This window comes from Plectropomus leopardus, chromosome 23, assembly GCF_008729295.1.
Source record: "Plectropomus leopardus isolate mb chromosome 23, YSFRI_Pleo_2.0, whole genome shotgun sequence".
NCBI lineage: Eukaryota > Metazoa > Chordata > Actinopteri > Perciformes > Serranidae > Plectropomus > Plectropomus leopardus.
Window position 1 is genome coordinate 14,636,987 of NC_056485.1, and position 21,159 is coordinate 14,658,145.

Sequence of the window (21,159 nt, forward strand, 5' to 3'; positions counted from 1 at the left end):
GCTCCTGTTCCTTTAAATATTTATTTTCTTCTCACAGGTCTTTGTAGATTTTGAAATAGATATAGGCAGTGATCCTTATCTACTTTGAAAGGGGCTTTGATGTTTTTTTAAAAAGTGTTTTGAACAGATTGGAGGTTTGATATGTTTCAAGATAACTAAGAAAACTTAAGATATATACCTGGTGTCTGCGTTCAATTCCTTAGTCTTCTTGCCCTCCAGAGAGGCCAGGTGCTGCTCCAAAGCCTCCAGGAGGCTGCTTGGGGCCTGACAGAGAAATAAGAAAAAGGGAAAGAATAAAGAAATTCAGTAATCAACTTTCTGAGAATCCCTTTCTCACTTTCTTTCACTTTCATATGCACAAAAAGACCTGCCTACACATTCACACACAAACACAGCACCCAGAGTTAGTTGGTCTCACAGGAAGGTAACAGAGTGCATCAGGCTCCAAGAATAGCCATGGCAACATGCAGCAAACACTCGCACTGTTAGCAGGAGACTCAAAGGAGAGAGAGAGAACAAAGGAGGAGGTTGAAAAACAAAGAGCGAGGAAAAAGGTGGAGAGTGGAGGAGAGGTTGCGCCACTTCTTCTTCTTCACATGAGCAGAGGGCGATAGATTCTGAGCCGTTTATTTCACTTTCTCCCCCCCTCTGTTCAACTTCCCTTTGCTGTGTTTTGCCTCTTTGTCTCGCTTATCTCACAGTGTCCCTCGCACTGAGGTCCTGTCATACTTGCACAATGAGTGCCAGGATGTGCCCCCGACTTGTCGTCTCTGCTGTCATTTAACTAAACCTCTGCATATTTATTCCGCGAGGATTGATATTAAACACTAATCTCTTTCACCTTTTCTTGATTAATTGTCCGGAAAAACAAGCGAGGCCGAGCGTCTCTAAAATGCTCTTTGTTGCTAGATGGCATAAGGCAGCTGCATTAAATTTGAGCTCAACCGTTCTGGAGTACAACTTAGTGATCAGGTTACTTGGGGATTGTTGCTACGCTACTACAGAAAAGTGGATTCAGCTGCAAATTCAAGTTCACTTTGAACAACACAATGGCTTCAGAGCTTGTTAGGTGCCTCGTCAATGCTCAAAAACCATGAGAAACAAGAGGGCAAAAGCGAGCGAGACAACTACATTATTAAGAATTCTGTTACGCACATCTACAACTTAACAGGGAAAGACAGAGTTCAGCCCTCCTTTGGCTGAAGCAGAGAGGAAAGGAAATTCTTCCACTGAGAAAATATGACAACGTCATGTCTGTCTCTCTATCCACAAGAATGCAAAGTGTGCTGTCAGTAGGGCTGCAGACATGCAAAGACGCAGACATACACACACACACACACACACACACATTTGGGAGTGTTTTGGAGGCTGGCTAGACAGCGGCTTCTTGCCAAACTGTTGCCTGGTTGTTAAAGAAACAGCAACAGAAAAGAAAGAGACCATCTTTAACTGTCAGTGGGTCTGAAAGGGTGAAAAGAGGACCTTGTGTATGCCTCGTCAATATTAGCTCTGACACACACAAACACACACATTCAGTAGGGAGTCTTTCTCCTCATCCCTTGAATGTTTTGTATCTGACTCAAGCCCCACGCTGCACAAAAAAACCCACTAACACCTGCTAACATCTGGCTTTTTTTTAAGCAGAAGGGTTACAATCGGCATTCACTTCCAGGTCTTTGCCAGTGTTATGTCAAAGTTTGTTTCCTCTTCGATTTGTTTCCTCCTTATCACATGCTGCCTTACATTCAAAGTCAGACGTTGAGATATTTCAACCTCCTACTCGAGAAAGTACATTGGAACATCACTCAAATTTGGAGCTCCTACATGTGAATTTAGGGCAAATCCATGAACCCCGACTTCAGCGGCCTGACATCACACAACAATGGCAGCATCCATCGAGGTGCACATTGCACATGGTAAGAAATTAACTAAAGGGTAATGTAAAGTATATTTGCATGTCCACTTAAAAGGCGCAGTAGTGTTTTTCCCAACAGCCCCACCCGTGAGTTCCTCTGCTCACAGACTCTATATTGTGATGATGTGACACATTTTTAAATCATTTTTCTTGGCTCAAGAAAAGTTTAAAGATTTCATGATAGAAAAAGTTAAATTATGTGAGCGTCTGTAAACAAATTAACCCTTTGCTATGCTCCGCCTCTCTGCAATGGTCTGTCAAGCTTTAGAAATATTATCTAATTTTGAGAAAATTGAAAAAGCGATTCCAGAGGGAGGCAGACAGACAGGTCTACAAAATGTGTCTGAAGGATATGTACAGGGTGTCAAACTAACTGAGCAGCAAAAACAGGTTAAAAAGATAAAGTTTAAAGCTAAAACCTAACGTACAGATCACAGTGTTGAAGTGAACCACTGCACTGCATCACCTGGCAATCAAGACAAAAGAAAATAAAAATGAAGGGAAGCTTTGCAGATATTCAGCCACCTGTTTCACCTTGCAGTGTGTGCAGATAACTGCATTTGGCTTTCACCTATAAGGCTAGAGCCTTAACCTCCACCAGCTGACAGGTGGAGAGGTCCAGGGACTGACTGACGCTACGCTCTGGTTGGTCGGTCTGCGTTGGAGGTGGGACCTAGCGAAGGGTCAGCTGACCTTGTTTGCAATTTGAGGTATACTTTCAACAGTTTTCATATGTTTTCTTTACAATGGTGGTCTCTACCATGACTGGCCACTGGGAAAAAATTGGAAGAAAGGCTGAGCAGCATTCCTGGCACCCTCAGCATGTTGCAATGATGACTACGCCAGAAAATACCATCCGTTTTCACACTAATTTTGGTGGGAAAATGACATCACTGTGTGTGTACCTTTTGGTTAACAATGCTAAGTCTGAGAGCTAACTTCGGAAGGCAGGGAGACATTAAAAAAAGTCATCTCCACAAAAAAAAAACAAAAAGAAAGACAAATTCCTCCTTTTCTCCTCTCTTGTATTTCCTATCTTCACCATCATTACTTGGGTCATTCACTACTGAAGCATCTCCGCCATGCATGTTGAAGCAATGGTGTTGTGCATGACAACTATGAAATAAAAAACACAGAAGGAGGAGGAGGAGGGTGAAAATCAAATAAGCGAGTTGAAACCCAGTGCAGGGATTCTTTCATGCAGATGTAGACAGAGGGGCGGAGGGGTGAAGCCTCATTTTCTATTCATGAGGTTTCATGGCCTTTTGCCTGTCGTGCCAGAGCTCTGTGTGTGCAGTTTGGTGTATGTGTGAGAGACAGCTACAAGCAAGCCACCTGAGGCCAACACACACATATTGTACTCGACAACAGATCGCTCCACACAGGAAAGAAAGAAACAAGAAGCATGCCTGCGAGTGTATGAGGTGTGAGTGTGTCCGCCTGCACACACACACATACACGAGCATATAGGGAGTTCATGCAGGGGGTTAAGCAATACAGTATGCAACCCACCACCTACAATGTATGATCCTTTTGTTTTCTGCGACAGACGAGGGAGAAGAAAAACTCTATTTAAGGACCACAGCGAACTTTTACTACGAGTTCAAAACCCAGACAGTCAGTCCAAATGCTGTTAACTTCCAGATTTACACTCTGCAGTGATTTTTTAGTAACGCAAGACCAAGGTCACATTTCACTGAGGCTGTAAAAGTTACAGTTGGATCCGTCTGTAAAGATGTCTTAAGACAGAAAAGCTTCAAAGTGTCAAGTTATCAACATGAGTATGCGACAAAGTACCCCTCGGTTTAGTGACTGTAAACCTCATGAGGGCTCCAACTAATGATTATTTTCAGTTTTGATAAATGAGCAGTGCTGTCACGGCAACAGAACTCTTATCTCTGATACAACACCTTGAAAAATATCAATATTCTATGTTGTTTTTACACCATGGGAAAATCTGACATTGAGGGAGTTACATTTTTTACATATTTTTAGAAACGATACATATAACAATGGTATAACATAGCGCGGACAACTGTTTTGGTTTGGTAGCAGAGAATAACAGACTGAGAGTGTGAAAGCACAGCTGGTACCGGTTTATCGAAACTGCTGAAAATTAGTATTGAAACCATTTCAAATATTCAGAATCGATTTGTATTGATAAATCAACATTTATCACACTAAAACAACTGTGGTGCACATTCACAAGAGCTTTCTCAAACTCAGTTCACTCAAATAAAAAAAAAAAAAATTTCATGTTCATATCTCACTATTTCAATTTTGAACAAAGTTCACAGTTTCAGTAAATGAAGTAGTTTACGTTCATGTCTTGTTTTTGATTTTTTTTTAAATTAAGAAAAATCTCATGATTATCATTTACTCACAAATATTTCCCAAGAATAATCAGATGTCTTTTTTTCAATTTGATTCATCGTTTTAATTTTTTTTTCCAGTGTGGCTGATATTCGCACTTCTTTTTTCCAGACCCCTTGGGGAAATATTATGTAATCTGTAATTTTTTTTCATAAAATTACTTTAAATATGAACTGGCTTTAGCTGTAGTCTAGCGGTGATGTCTGAATTTCCAGTGGCACTAGCCATGCCGGTGCTCTGTCAAAGTTTTTTCCTCCTATTAAAATTTGCAGCTCATACCTGTGTAGTTAGGAAGGCTAAAGAAAATAGTTTGGTTCAGATTAAGGTAAGTGAAAACACATATCAGAGGGGAAAAAATCTTTGACAAAACAACTGCATGCCAGGTGCAGTAAAACACATAATTTTATCTGTTGCGAGAGAATGATGCACATGTTCACGTTCATTAGTTGCAAACCGATATATTGATATTCATCAAAAACATGTGCATGTTTAATGAACAAGTTCTTTTGGCACGCTCATGCAGGATTCCTGATTCTGTTACTTAAGCTGTGTTGATACTCTGAACTTAACTTTACTCTCTTTTTGGCACTAAAAATTAAATTGGCAATCCACAGTGGCTGAAGCACAGTACAAATAATGACGGGTGGCTCAAGTGAAACACGCACTTAGTCACTGGTTCACAGAGACGTTTCTGAACATTTTAAGAGAAACATAATTTGAGTTCAAAAAGGCCACCTCCTGGTTATAAAATCAATTGTCAAAAAAACCCAAAATGTTCAATTTGCAATGATAGAATATGGGGTTGCAGCAACTTCAACCTCACCTTTATTTAGCAAGCTTCCTCTATTTCATATAATTTTATATTGGACTAATTAAGCATTGGACTGTTGGCTGAACAACAAAAAAACACGTTTAAAGACATACCCTAGGGCTTTAGGAAATATTGACTTTTTTTCATTATTTTTGGAATTTTACAGTTCAAACAAGTAACAGAAACTATAATGAGTTGAATGAGAATGAACTAAGAATTAAAAGTAATTGTTAGTTGCAGCCTCTGATTTAATTATTGATTCATTTTCTGTCCATTGAATAATCCACTTTATCCAGTTATAATTTCAGCACTAAACCAAATCTCACATTACAGGACATAGCATTTATTTCAGAACTATGATTACAAACTAGATAAAAATAAATCAACAAATTACAGCTAAAGGCACATTTTTAATGCCTGTAAGATTTTATATTTGAATCTCAGTTTTTCAGCCTCATGTATAACATCATGTGCACCGGCTAGACCAGGGATGTGTAGTCTCTCTTAGGCCCTCCCATGAACTATCAAGAGGATAAAAAACCATGCTTGAAGTGGTTCCTCTGAATTCACAATAAGATAAAAAGGCAACTGTATCCTTGACGATTAATAACAGAAATCATGTCTATTCCCCTGCAGCGGTACTGTCTTGTTTTTCCAGCCCTTTGTTGTTGCAATTATCATTATTTTGGTAGATCCAAGGTCTAAGCTCATTGTGCGCAGTTGCTCAGGGTTTTCAGATCCACGTGATGAAACCTGCAGGAGGCCTGCTGACAGCGCAGTGTTTAAGCAGGCCAACTTAACAAACCTCAGCCTGTTGTCGGGTCTATAATGAGCATTTAGAAGTGAAAGAGAAAGCAGGAAATCAATCAAACCAGAGGGGAGTTGCCTAGACTAAGATCGGGTTAGACGAGATGGTTTGTTTGAAATAAAAATGAGTGGGTGGAGAGTGAAGGAGAGAGAATGAGCAGGTAAGGAGGGGGAACTCAGGTATATGAAGGGGTGAAATAAGGTGTGAGTACAGAGGGAGCGGTGAAACCACATGTAGTATTGAAGGAAAGACAGATAAAAAGGCGAAAAAGGAGGAGGAGCAAGAGGAAAAAGAGAGGGGAGGAAGTGGAAGGTGAGATGTACACTGACCTGTGAGAGATCTGGGATGTCACCCTGATCTATTCCAACTTGCTGTCGTCAAAAACAAACAAATCAACAAAAATAAAAAAGGAGAAAGGTAGGTGGGATAAAATGGAGAAGAAAAGAATAAAGAGAAGAGCAGGGTCCATTGTAAAAAAAATTAAAAATAAATAAGATGAGAAAAAGAAAAAAACAGGGGAATCATTACTTCATGCAGTGGCAGTGTCAACATAAACAACAACAGAAATAAACAAGAAAATCTGGATTGGCCAATGAGCCAACCAATCCTCACAGTGAATGACGATGATGATTGGACAGTGATAAATATGTCTGACCAATGAGGGAGAGGCATGGCGACTGATGACCAATGATGTGACGACACCGAACACATTTATAAAAGGACAGCTAAGTCCAAAACCATCTCCAAAAAGACTCAGACAGGTAACATTAGTGTGACTTTCCAGGAAACAGATAAAGACATTGAGCCCGGGACTTTTCAGACAAGACCTTGGTTGTAAAACACACCTTTAACGTCAAATTCAACAGCAGAAAATATGAATAATGGTTAATAAAAGTGCATTCCCACTTCTTTAAAGATGCAATTTGAGACATCTAGCTCCTGCTTTTAATCTTCTTTTTCTGAATTTTTAAATTTTCATAAATCCAAAAGTGACAGCCTGGGTGAGTCCAGGTCAAATAATTAAAGGAATACTTCCTCCCATGATCATCTGCATATCAATTACTCACTCTGCGTTGTGCTGAAACTGCCTTACATGTCAACATTGCAAACAAGAATCCAAAAAATTATAAAAATCCATCATGAATAGAAGTAATATCAAAACATCTGTTTACAAACGCTCACATAATTTGTACAGTTTAATGTAAGTCTCATTTATCTCGAGTCAGTAATTCCCAAGCACAAGCATTTTTGCAAAAAAATGTTACTGTTTAAAAGACCTTCACATAAACAGCATAGGCACACTACTCAACCATGCATGAGTCTATTTATGCAGAAGTGTTTTACATTGTAACGTTTTAGTGAAAATGGATGTTTTTGGAAAGTACTGGATAAATGAGCTCTGTAGCAAGTAAAAACTACATAAAATGAATGAATTAAAACAAATACCTCATTGTAGCAGAGGTAATATGAAACAGCAGAACAACCTTGTGGCGTTTTTACGTTTTGCAGGTAACAAACGCCACTCTGCCCCGCCTACATGGTGTGTTGCGTCCATTACGTGTGTATTTTGACCACAGTGAGAGGTGAGTAATTGATTTACAAATGTTAATTTTATGGGTGGAGTATTCCTTTACAAACATAGGAAGAGAACATAATAAGGTAAAGGAGACATTGAAAAACTATAACAATGGCACTAGTTTTGATCATCAGAACCTTGCAATTCACTTTTTCAGGGATTTGTTAAACTGCCTGAGGGCACTGACTATCAAGAATCACCATATTTTTAAGACCATGAACCTTGATTTTTAACGACTACGTTATTTTCTTAAAATTACCCCAATAACCATAAATAACAAGCATCTAATCTTATATAACTTACATATATTTTGTGTTCATGTAACTTTTAGTGGTACTAGCAGTCTGTGGAAGTTCTGCATTGCACTAAAATCTCGTGGGCAGGACAGTGGGTGGTAAAAAGTTAAAGGCCACGTGTAGCAGCCTCTGCACGTGCACCATTGTGCAAAATCTACTGAGAAAGTTAGCAATTCATGGACATAGTATATACTATACATGTCTTATTACAGTGAGTGCTTTTAGGGCTGATTTTTGAACTTTTCATGCCCCCTGAAGTATTGTAACATCATTTAAATTGACCGAATATGTTTAAAAACTTCCAGATCAGAGTTAAGCTTTAAAAAAAAAATGAAAAAGCTTTTGAGACATGTAGTGTAAAAAAAAAAAAAAAACAGAGCAAATCATTGTTAGTTTATTCACTGAATGTGTGCATCTTTTAATTAAGCACTATTGTTTTAAATTGTGTCTGTAAAAAAGAAAAGCACACACAATTATCCAGGGAGCTCCTTAAAATCTAATTATAAAGACAAAGGGGTTCGGTTGGGACCATTTATTTCAATGTACATTAATGCAGAAAAACGTAAACCACCAATGTATTACTCCTGCTGAAGTGACAGCAGCTGATTCTCCCTGTTTGGAGTCTGCTGAAACAAAGGAGGGAGGGAAAGAAGAGGGCACGAGAGGTAGGAAAGAAAGAGGGATGATCTGTGGGCACTGGGCGAAGGAGAGCCACACGAGTATCCATCTTTGTCAGGAGGAGAGAGGGAGGAGAGAGGATTAGACGGAGGAGTGTAGGGGGTAGAGGGAGAGGGAGCTAATGGAGCGCCTAACCACATCCTCCATTTTAGGGTTTTTCTGGGTGTATACATATATATGTATGTGTGTGTGTAAGTGTCTGCGCAGCAAATGTGGGGCAGTGAGGGTAAGCCAGGTACTCTTGTCTGCACAAGGTACAGTAACTGCGTGAGCAAAAATTTTGAAAGTATGGGAAAATATACCCATCCATATGGTGTGTATTGTGCATTAAAGAGACAGTTCACACTCAAATCAAAAATCATATTTTTGCTTTTAGCTGTAGTACTATTTCTGATTTTGGTTTTGTTTTGGGAGTGTTGGAGATATCTGCCGTAAAGATATCTGCCTTCTTCCAGCTATAAAGAACTGGACTGTAGTGATGCGGAGGTCGAACCACAACCCGCTGGTTGGGGGGTTCGGGTACGCTTTCTAGAAATGATTGTGAGTTTTTTGCAGGCAGGTAATTATTGGATAAAGCCGAGTTAGTTATTCAAAACTTATTAGTTATTAAAAACTAAAAAATCGCATTTTGCAAAAGTTCACCTTCTCTTGCCCCCTGAGCATTTCTTGACCTAACAGTGCGTCCTAACAGCAAGCAAGCATGTCTCTGTACACACTGAATCTGTTAAATATGCACATCTATTACCATGGTTTGTTTACTAGTCATGAAAACAAACCCTGTAGCGATCAGCTGAGCGCTAATGTAAATAAACCCTGTAGCTATCAGCTGTGTACTAATGTAAACAAACCCTGTAGCTATCAGCTGTGCGCTTGTAATCATACTTTACACATAACCACTTAAAAGATGGGTGACTACTTGACGTCTGCACATGTTTGTAGACTATTATTTTAAACAGAAAATACACATTTTATATTGTGATAGTATTTCCTGAAAATAACATACAATGGAGCCAACAGCAAGTAGGTTTTTATTAGAGATGGTCATTACCAGAAACTTCCAGTTCTGGTTTGCGGGTTGGGTCCTGGCCATTGAGTAATGCTTGTGTTTGTGGGTCTGGTGGGCAGACTGGTTCTCATAATGAGTTGGGTTGATTGTTTTAAAAAACCCTGACATCTTTCCGCGCTGTACAGTTGGCAGGTGAAGTTCGGTAGAAAGAAATGACTTGAGACGAGGCAAACTACTCTACGGCTGATGTCTCTAACACTCTGAAACCTAAATAATATAGACTGATATATAATAATACAGGTAAGAGAAAAGATTTTGTATTTTTTATTTGGGGGTGAACTGTCCCATATGTGTTCAGAAGGTGTGGTCAGGACAAAGAAATTATGAGAAAAAAGGTAAGGGTAAAGTAATTTTTTTATTTTAAATCTAGAGTTAAAACTTGACAAAAAAACTCTAATCTTATCCTTGATGTGTGAGTGCACATTTATGTATTTTTGTGTGTGTGTGAGTGAATATACCTCGGCCACCTTGAGGAACTCTGACAGCTTCGTCATCCTGTAAAGAAATTTCTTGTAGATGTCCAGAGCATCTTTGCACTGGTTCTTCTTCATGTCAAAGTATTTCTCTACAGAGACAGCAGGAAAGAAGGAGGGATGAAAACAGAAATAAAGGATTTAAAAAGGAAAAGAAAAGGACGGAGGCGTTAGAGGAAGGAAGGAGTCATGAACAATCAGCGCATGATTGATTGGAGACAGCTTATCAAAACCTACTCTGCTGCCATGACAACCAGACTGTGTGCACATACGTGTGTGTGTGTGTGTGTGTGTGTGTGTGTGAACTGAGTGTTTGCTTTTCTGTCAGACACATGATTTTGTGTGTGTTTGTGCATGCAAAACAAACTGTAGCTGTACTTACTGCTCATCATTTCTGACACATCTGAGCATGTAAGCTGTGTTTATCTCAGAGCGGAGTGTGTGTCCTTGTGTGTGTGTGTGTGTGTGTGTGTGTGTGTGTGTGTGTGTGTGTTACCCAATAGGTTGATGACCCCTTCATTGTAGGCAGCAAACAGCCTTATGGAGTCTTTGAAGAGCAGCATGAAGGCTGAGTTGATCACTCCGTTTGTCAGCTCATTTGGGTTGGCCTAATAGAGTAAAAGAGAGAGAGATTTAACCCAACTTTATTTACACCACAAAATTATTATTTAAAAAAAAATGTTCATCCAAAAATTGTCTATTTCAATATGCACTGGCAAGGAAAATAGCCCTTAGCCCTTTTCACAAAGAGACCGCACTGTGAAGCTGCTGCGAAGCTGCTGCGAAGCTCCTTCTTTATTTGTATTTTTACACAGAAACAAATGACAGTAGCATCACTCTGCTGCAGTGTGTTATTTTGTGGAATGCTGGAACGCAGTATTCAAGCATGCCGCAATCGAGAGGCGTAACAGGCCTCAAACCCCTCAATCTGTTCAAAACATGTTTTAAAAATCATCAAATACCCTTTTCAAAGTCGATAAGGATTGCTGCCTAAATCTAACTCAAAATCTACCAAGACCTGTGAGAAAAAAAAGAAATATTTAAAGGAACATGAGCCGTTTTTACACAGAGGTCGCACTATAGAACTGTTATGAAATCCCCTTTTTATGCATTTTTACACAGAACCAAAAGATGGAGGCTTAATGCCGCTCCAAAAGTATGATTTGAGATAGCATGCTGGCATCACCAAATCAAACAAGGCATGACATGTAACACAACAGTGTCTGCCTCTAGTGTGACATGTAACGGCTACTTATTAAATCTCCTGTAATGGGTCGCACACATAACACATTGTCAAAATGATTCAGTGCTGTTGCTACCTCCCAAGGCGGATTAAAGGCGAGACAACTCTGATCCCCCATTAAATGACTGTATCTTTTATACATAACTGCAAGGTGGTTTAACTGCGACATATTCCTGCCCTGAACTGGCAATGTTTAAGAGGCTATAACTGCAGCTTCATCAAATCATTTACATAAAACCTATCACATCACACTCCCCGTCTCACACACTCACCCACACCAACCCATGCACACGCACACACTATCTTGAGTTAAAAATTAAGGTTCAGCAGACCATCTTTCCTCTGTCTGATGACCCACACAGCCTCGAAGGACTCCAGATACTGATCAACGTACAGAAAGCGTGCTCTACTCTCAGATGAGCTGCCATATTACTCTTCATCTACATCAACCCAACTCTGAACTAACATCTGAAAGAGAGAGAGAAGGAAAGAGAAAGAGAAAGACAGAAGTCCCAGTTGCCCTAAATGTCCACAAATTGGGAAAACAATGAAATTCAGGAGCTCCTTACCCTCAGAGCAGAGGACAAGATCAGACGCCATATTACAGGGACAGTCAAAAACTGTTATTGGCATGTAATGTCATTGTTATTGTTTGAGAGCAGTGCTGACACATATGTTATATGTCACACTAGAGGCCAATGCTGTTGTGTGAAACGCAACGTTAATTGTGCTTCCTTTGCTTCAGCGATGCTGGTATGCTGTGTATAATCACAAACTGGAGCTGCGTGAAAAAAAAAGCAAAGGCAGCACAAAGAATGGACTTAGTAGCGGCTCTATTGCATGAGATCTGCGTAAAAGGGGCTAAAGAGAGAAAGAGAGAAAGTGAGAGAGACAGTGATAGAGAAAGAGAGAGAAAGAGAAAGAGAGAGAAGGTAAAGGAAACATCTCTATCACATCTTCCCAAAGCTTTTCGGTTAAAAGGAAACATTGCTTTCAGACATTTTTTTCTCAAAGTACCAGCGCCTCTTCCCCTCGCTACGCAGCAAACACATCACCACACACAGAGCAACTGTCAATTTAGTTTAAGTGGGGAAAAAACATCATGCGCAGACACACAAACACACACAGAAACCCACTCACAAGCCACACACACACACACACACACTTACATATGCATTCCAATGAGAAACTTCACCATCCATTTTTATCGCTCTTTGAAGCTCGCTGGCACAAACCACAATGCACCCACCAATTTCTGCAAATCCCCACCCAATCCCCTTCTCCCGTCTGTACACACACACACACACACACACACAGTGACGCAGACAAATGCTAAAACTCGCAATCTGTCGCCGTAATATTCTTCTTATACTCCATCAATAAAGAGAGGTTTCAAACTTTGTGCAAAGTGTTTCAATTTACATTTTGATTGGAAAGTGAATCGACCAAAACTTTGACAAGCATGCACAAAGACACATGCAAAACACACACACGCAGACACACACACAGACACAGACACAGACACACACACACACAAACACACACACACACACACACATACACACACACACACACACACACACACACGCACACACACACACACACACACAAACACCCACACACACTTAGTACCTGGAAATCCAGCAGAGCATCCAGCTGGTTCTGAATGATGGGCAACGTCTTGATCAGCTTCTCTGTGTTCATGGTACGCATCACACCGTCAATCCTGAAAAAACAAAAACACACAATTGTAGCGGGCACCTTGTTGAGGGAAATTCTTATGCAAATTTGGATGCAAATGAGGGAAGTACACAAGAAACAAGTGAAGAAATGATGGGGAAAAAAAGAAAACTAATGTTTTGCATAAAAAAAGTTTTCTCAGTAATGCAAAATCTTAACGGCTACTCGAGGTGAAAGTCTCGCAACAAATGGCGAATGAAACACATTTTGCGAATAGATAACGAGAGTCTGCTCAGCAGGATCGACATGATAGACGATTCAGTGTCATTCCACAACAGTTGGACTTTCTGAAATTGAAATGAGCTTCCGAACACGACCTGGAGCACTTTTATGCAGAAGTCTCCAGCAAGGCTGCATTGTCATTAGTAGTTACACTGAAATGTAACAATGTGACATCAGAGGAAAAATTTTGACATTCTGGAAAAAATAGGCTTATTCGTTTTCTTGCCATGAGTTGAATGTGAACACTGATACTGCACAAAAAGATGGAAACAGCTCTTCTGGCTGCATCTGATGGTAACAAAACATGTCGATCAGCACCTCTGAAGCTCAATTAATATTCAGTTATAGTTTGTATGTTTAGTAATACAAAATCAGAAATGTTAAAATGATAAGTCAGGTTTAATGGAAGGCTATTTGCGGGACTATTTTTTGGCTTCCTTGAGCCTTCGATGGCTGCCTGACAAACTCATGGTGATGACAACCAGGCTAGCCATTTCTTTAAGAAGCGTCCAACGTTGGCCCTCACACCAGCTAAGTAAGCCAATGGGAGCTGGGTCCCCAAAAGTGAGTCATTTCTTTTTTTTTTGTCACAAAAGTACTACAGTAATTTTTTGGTTAATTTAACTCCTTTTCACTCAGAATAGAGGTGTCTATTTTCTCTTGTGTAAACAAAATGCTATGCATGAAATTAAAAATCCAGGAAAGTCACACAAAGGAGGAAGTGTTCAGTAAAACCGCACAGATATAATTTTATCTAAAGTCTTTTGTAAAGCCTTTGTAATGAATGTTAGCATTTTAGCAAACTTAATGCTAACACTAGTCCCTTAATGTGCTGTTAAATATTATCTTTTTGTACATGGTGATTTTGTTTGTCAATGAAGTGAACAAACTGTTACCTTTCATTTCGGAGTGGGAAACAGCTAAATAAAATACTGCAAATTGTGTTTTTAATTTATATTCTATGTTTATATTGTGAAAGCAGTAAGATTTTAGACACACACAATACAACAAATTAATACAATGACAAGTTTATTTTTTCAGTTTTATTCCAGAGGATATATTCTGTATTAGAATCTGTTTCTAAAGGTTTATAGGGCTAACATGAATGTTAGCTTATATCAATGTAATTTTTCGTAAAGTCAACCAGGCTTTATTTTTTAATTAATGTAACATAGTATTTCTTTTACCCCAAACACTCTAGGAAAAAGTATATTTTTATATTGTACATACATGTTTATTACCACTTAATCAAAACTGTGGTCACTGAAAAATAATATTTTGCTATTTTACTTTTTGCTTCACAAAAAAAAAAAAAATGTTAACCCTACTTAAAGCCTTAAGCAGAGGAATTGAAAAACAGCAAACCCCTGAAACTAAATGAAGTATTTCTTGTGTTATCTACAACATCTTTAGACATTTCTCTCCTGCCATATGAGATTTTGAAAAGAAAGTTAAAGTCAGTTTCTGTCTTTTGTGGTTCTCTCCCTTTAATGCCAGAAGCTTAACACTGTCTCTGGTGTGTGACAAGATAAGTGTGCAATGATGAGTGGGATTGTCATTTTGTGTGAGTGTGTGATCTCACGTACCCTCTCTTCATCTTGGTGAAATCCACAGCCACCAGTCTGTAGGACATGGCCTTCTCGTTCAGGTAACGGCTGTATCGTCTGATGAAGGTTGACATATCGTAACCTCAGAGAGAAAAAAGAGAAGAAAGTTATAAGAGAGGCAATATACTGAGTGTTTTATGTGAGACGGATACGCATGATTTCTACCATCTGTACTATAAAATGATTTAAGTATTGTAATGTATATGTGTACTGCATTAGACGCATTTAAATCAAGCAGTCAACAAGACCATTTAGACTTTTAAATACTTTTCCTTGATTGATTCTTAAGCTCTGTGTGTAATGTCCTCTGAGGCAAATCCTGCCCATCTGGTTCTTTCAAAACAAATTAAAGCAAAATGCTGTAAAAAAAAAAAAAAAAAAAATGTCACCAGACTTTTGAGAGCACGAGTGTTTGTGAGCTTTACCTTGCAGAGCTCCCTTATCCAGGAAGTTGTTCAGGTTAAACAGAGTGTTTCTGGAGGCCAGGTACTGGATGAAACGCTGAGATAAGACAGACAAGACAAGACAAGAAAAGTCAACGCTTGGTCAAATGAAGGTTTGCGACAGGGTAACCCAAAATATAATGTGAAGAACGAAGAATCCAAAAGGGTGAACATTCAACAGCAAACTATATCAAAACATAAGTTTACAAACTTTTGCATGACTCGTGCAATACAGTCCATGTCTCATTTATCCAGCCGTACACTCAGCATTTCCCAAACATTTTTGCTGTTGTTGCTTCCACAGTGAGCAGAAAATCCAAAAATATTCTTTAAAAAAAATCTTAAATTCTTCCTGAAGTTAAGTCATTGGGGACCACAAAAATGTGCATGCAACCAGCAAATGCTGACAATATGACTGGTTAAATGAGATTTGAATTATACTCTACGGTGTTTTGAAAAGGTTTAGCTGTTGTTAAACGAGGCCCCCCATGACTTCAAGAATGTTGGCTTTTTTCAGATTTTCCATTCACCGTGAAGGCATACGTAAAGAATAACATTTTCTTCATGAATGCAAGGTAATATGCTGTGAGTAACTGATAAACATTTTGAGTCATTTTGAGAGTGAAGTCTTCTTTTAAAATAAAATGTCAACTTATAGGATCCCACACATTTGTGGACACATTTTTCCATGACTTTTCAAGGACCTACAGAATAAAAAAATAGTTCCCTGCCAAATCTGCCTTGTGTTGCTTTTTTTTTTTTTTTAACATAGATTCAACTCAAACATACTATCAGCTAGCTGGCATACAAGAGGGAAGAGAGAAAATGAAGATATGCATGTATTGGTGAACAAAACGTCACATTAATGCATATTAAGGCGACGTAACATCGACGGCTGCAGAAAATAAATATGACGTTATGTAATATTAAATGACAAGTTATCCACCAAATATTCATGCAACAATTTCATTGCACACAACAAAATTCCAGGACTTTAAATGATTTTTCTAATGCCATGACATTCCCAGGCCTCGAACATGTGACTGTGAAACTGAATGACTTTTCCAGGTTTACCATGACCACGGTGGGAACGCTGTACTTGGAAAGCTTGTGGTTGAAGTCACTTTTAAAAATTTGAAAGCTGAAGTGATACTCCATGGATTTTTAATTAAATATATATATAATGGGAAAAAACTTCCAATTTAAGTAATTTAAGCTACAAGTAGGTCTTGACTGGTTGTATTTCAAAACTAGTTGGAATAATCAGACTGTTCCTGAATTTTCTGTCCCACAACAACCAAAATGCTTCGCCTTTAATCTCTCCAGCGGAGGTCATCGGCATCCTAAAAATGCCTTGAACCATTCAGCAAAGGCCATCTTCTCTTGATTTAAAAGATGATTTAGATAACTGGAAAAGAACTGTTCTGCTGAAACACATTCACACCGTCTGACAGATGGTGATAGCTTGTGCTCATTAGCCAACAGCTAATAATGAAGAATGATATGATTCATCACTGACATGAACGTTTCTATTAAAATGCAGCACACAGCTTTCTCTACTATGACTCAAACACTTAATCTCTCAAGAAGTTTAAACGCACTGCGATGATTAAATAATAATTTTATGGTCTTAGAAATTGTCTTCTCTTGTCATTTGTCTCTGTTTGCCTTTTCACAGAAAGGTCAGAGGTCAAATACGGAGCAGCAAACAGAGCTGGAGGAGATTTTTGCACTGAGACACCAGCAGGGAGGAGGATTTAACCCATGTCTTCCTCCTGCTGCTTTGGATGGCGCAACCTTAGCTGCCTGAATCACCTCAGGCTGGGTCGTGTATTTTTAAAAATGAACTCTTCTCTCGCATTTTTGTTCCTCCAGTCACTTATTCGGACTCCTTAGAGTGGCGCACACACAGAAGTGGCGAGGGAGGACAAATGGAGAGAGGAAGTGGTCACAAAAAAAATTAATTAACCTTTGGGAAGAAGCAGATTTGCAGCACAACATAGTAAATTATTATGTAACAACCCTGTGAAAATGTTAATGAGATCAAATCTTAAGTCTCCAGAAAGTGATGAATCACGTCGTCCCTGTCATTTACAGACTTTCTGACGGTTGTATTTGAATATTTTTCCACCGCTAACAGAAACTTGATCCCTCTCCTATTTTCCCATACAACTCAACACTGCTTACTTGTTCCTTTTGACAGATCTGATGTCACTGAGCAGGTGCTGGAAAGCTCTTTACTTCCCATTTTCCAGGGAAGGTTTGCCCGGCGTGTCTGCTCTTTTTCCCACACCACCTCGCTTCACATTTACACGTCCTCATACTCACACCTGGGAGTCGCCCGGTGCAACGTATGTTTCTTTTTTTCTACTTTTGCTTGCTGAGCAGCTCCGAGGTCTTCTTTTGAGGGTTTTCTTGCCTTGTTTGAGAGAACTTCAACGCTGAGATATTAATGATGAAGAGAGCTTTACTTATTCAATTTCTCAAGCCCAGATTTTTCTGGCTGGAGCTGGAGATGCAGTCAGACTTTGGGTGGACTATGCTCCCTGAGCAGGTGCTGGTAGCTCATCCATATTTCCCCCAAAATGATCTGTTCTTGGTTCTCTAGCAGAGATGGACACCCAAATATGAGTCAGCATCATGGACTTGCATCCAGGGTGCAAAACTAACCTTGTTGGGTGGTTTGAATTAGGTACTGAATGTTTACATTTTCACTGAGGCTCGCAGAATTAGTAACATCTTGCTAAAACTCAATTTTTCAAACTTGCTTTTATGCGATGTCATCTTCATTTATTTATTTTCTCTTTTTGAATTTCTCTTCCTCTATTTATTTTGCTGCTTTTACTCTATTTATCCCTTCCTTATCCTTCTGATGTCCTGTTCTTACCATATTTTCATGTTTTAATTCACTAACTTGTTCATCCATCTCTTACCGAATCTGTTTCTATCTACTTATCTTTAATGTATCCCCACTGATGATTTTATATTTGTATTCATTTAGCACCTAAACTGACTTCCCTGATCTGCCCGTTTTATCACATTTATTCCTTTTATTTGCTTCATTCTTGTTGAACTTTTGTGTTCGCAGTGTGTTCTTGCCTTTTTGTTTGACTGTTCCAGACCTTTCTCTGTTTGGCATATTTGTTGATGTTTATTTTATTGTTCCTTCAGTTCTTTGCTTTTTCTGTTAAAGCACTTTGTAAACATCTGTTTTTAAAGGTATATGCTATACAAATAAATTATTATTATTGTTTTTGTGGGCTGGTGTGTGAAGCAACTCTAGCTTGTTTTGACAGCAATCAGCTGGTAAATGATGCTAATTTTGTGCCCTGCTTGCATTTCAAATAATTCGCCTTAAGACATGATTTTTCACTCGTCACTAATCACTAACAACAAATCAGGTCTGACCCCACGTGAACCCACGTAGACTCTGTCCAAGCCGACAAAAGCACAAATCACAGCAGCAGTAGTTTTTGGCCCGAGTCTGATTAAAACACAGAATTTCCATTGTCAATAAAGTATTTACAAGCTAAAATCTACTAAGTAAGTAGACTTTGTTTATAAAATGCCTTTTTAAACCTGAGTTACAAGTTAAACAATGACAGTGCACAGAAGGCAAATCAAGAAGCCAAACACACAAAATAATAAAAGAAGGCAAACACCCGTTACAGGACGAAATGCTTCTTAAAACCATCTGACCGACTATAACAAGGTGAGGACAGGAGAAGACGGTTCCAAAGGATGGGAGCCACTACAACAAAAGTGTGGTCCCCTCAGGTTTAAGCTTTAATTTCAGGATAGCCACGTTTTGTAAAATGCAAATTGGACCTGAATCAAGCCTGTGGAAATGTTGAGAAATGATGGCCAGAAACCCTGCGGTTCAAGGTTGGGCCCAATCAGGTTTTGAGCAGAACATCCACTCTACACTTAAAAAATATTATTAAGGCACTGAGAAACGAGTCAGTGTGCAGGTTTGTGAAAACAAAGCAAGCTGTGATGGTCTCTGCAGTGTTTAAGCAGTCTCTGTTATAAGCTATACCCTTTGAATAGTAGGACTTCAAAGACCTTGGGCTAAGTAGAAGAGCTGCATTGTGTACAGAATGTGTTAAGAGAAAACTCCTGCATTCAACTGTACAAGCACCTGGAAAACACAGGTGTCAGACAGCGCCAACGCAACCTTGAGCCAACGCCACCATAACACTGCAAAGTGAAATATGAATATAGCATGACCTCTTCTAACAGATGGTATTTGCAAAGTCGTGAGGCAGGTTATGAAACAGGTAAGCTTGTGTTATTAGTAAGTCGCTACACTGCTTTCACTTACTGTATTAAACTTACTGACAGTGTTGTTAAGGTTACTTATGAAATGTGATAAAAATTAAATAAAAAATTAAAATGTAATAAGTGATGTAACTATCTTAATCACTTCAGAGCAATGTAACTTATTACATTTAAATACTTTTCTAACTAATGTTTTAAACTGAGCAATAAAGCTAAAAAGACCTAAAAACACGAGTGCATAAATGTGCTCAAATTTGTCTCCACAGCAAAAAGATGTAAAGCAACAGAATGAATGTTTTATTCAAAATAAAAACTTTATACCTAAAAGATTTTTTTCATGTGACCCCTTTATAACCACTAACATTTTAATTAGTAACTGCAATTTAATTGCACATTTTTTCTCATTAACTGTAACTTATTACAATTAATTTGTAATTGAATTACTGTAACAAGTTACATGTTATACTTACTCCCCAACACTGTATACTGAAATGTAGCCAGTGTTTATTTATTGCAATTCTGCTCATTGGTCAATCAGATTTTATAGCTGTTTCATATGATCGAGATGTAAGAAGCAAAGCTTAAATTTGGAAGTCATAAATAATGGAATTCTCCATCTGCTACTAGTTACTTCCATACACACTCCAGCTAATACTTTTGGAGTCTTTTGTTGGCCCTGAAACATTTTCAGTTACTTTATCTGCTTAATGGTCTCTATATTTGCTAAGAATGCAACAAAAGGTTTAGAATTGAAAAAATATAACTGAAACATGAGGTTTGTTGAGTGCTGTGCTTTAAAGGAGTCAGAGTTGTGTTTCCTATATCTGTTACTGAATAGGATATAATTCCTTAGCAGTAAAAGTTCCAGAAATATTGCTGCCAAGTCAAATCGTCGGGGAGACTAGAGGCCTGACTTGAACTCTGGACTCTAAAAACTTGAGATTTAACTCTGACTCTGTCTCTCATGACTAGACCCGAGCTTGCGTTTTGTCCCTCATGTGCAGTGCAGTGGAATAAGTCTTGGCCACCATCCATAGTTATGGGAACTCAGGCCTCGGGCTTCCCAAAAGCATCTTAACGTTAAGGCCGTCTCTGTCCAACTGACTTAAAATGATCTGAGATTTGCCAGTTTGCCAATTCCCGATCTGGCAGAGAACCAGCCCTCACTGGCTGGTTGGAGCATGTGTGGGGGAGTGTGTGTGTGTGTGTGTGTGTGTGTGTGTGTGTGTGTGTGTGTGTGTGTGTGTGTGTGTGTGTGTGTTTGTGAGCACAAATATGCTTGCGGGCATGTGTGTTGGATTCAGCTGCACTGAAACGTTTCCAAAGGCTCTGGGACTGTTTAAAAAGGCATAAAGGATTTGATTTTGTTCTTGTCCGTTTTTTGTGTGCATGCTCACGCTGTGGGGACAAAACTTTGTTCACGCTGTCACATGTGAGGATTCAGCTTCCATCTGTGGACAGAGTTTCCGCCTCAGAAAGTTTAAGCATCAACTTTAGGGTTCAGACTCTTTACAATTAAGACATTTTAGAGATATGGTTAGAGTTGCAGCTAAGTTAAGGTTAAGATGTAGGTTGGGGTGCATGCAAAAGTTATGGCAAAGGCAAGTAAGATTTGAGGAAGTTCAAT

General features: G+C 38.9%; 1 protein-coding gene across 2 annotated transcripts in view; it reads right to left on the reverse strand.

Moving 5' to 3' along the window:
* Nucleotides 1-21,159, reverse strand: part of si:ch211-200p22.4 (phosphatidylinositol-binding clathrin assembly protein) — a 96,266-nt gene that overhangs the window by 31,824 nt on the left and 43,283 nt on the right. For both annotated transcript variants that reach the window (XM_042512373.1, XM_042512372.1), the window contains exons 3-9: nt 15,234-15,309; nt 14,788-14,890; nt 12,872-12,965; nt 10,493-10,604; nt 9,982-10,088; nt 6,237-6,278; nt 179-264 (exon numbers count right to left, since the gene is read on the reverse strand). In XM_042512373.1, the coding sequence (XP_042368307.1) occupies nt 179-264; nt 6,237-6,278; nt 9,982-10,088; nt 10,493-10,604; nt 12,872-12,965; nt 14,788-14,890; nt 15,234-15,309 (620 nt within the window). The remainder of the gene's footprint in view (nt 1-178; nt 265-6,236; nt 6,279-9,981; nt 10,089-10,492; nt 10,605-12,871; nt 12,966-14,787; nt 14,891-15,233; nt 15,310-21,159) is intronic.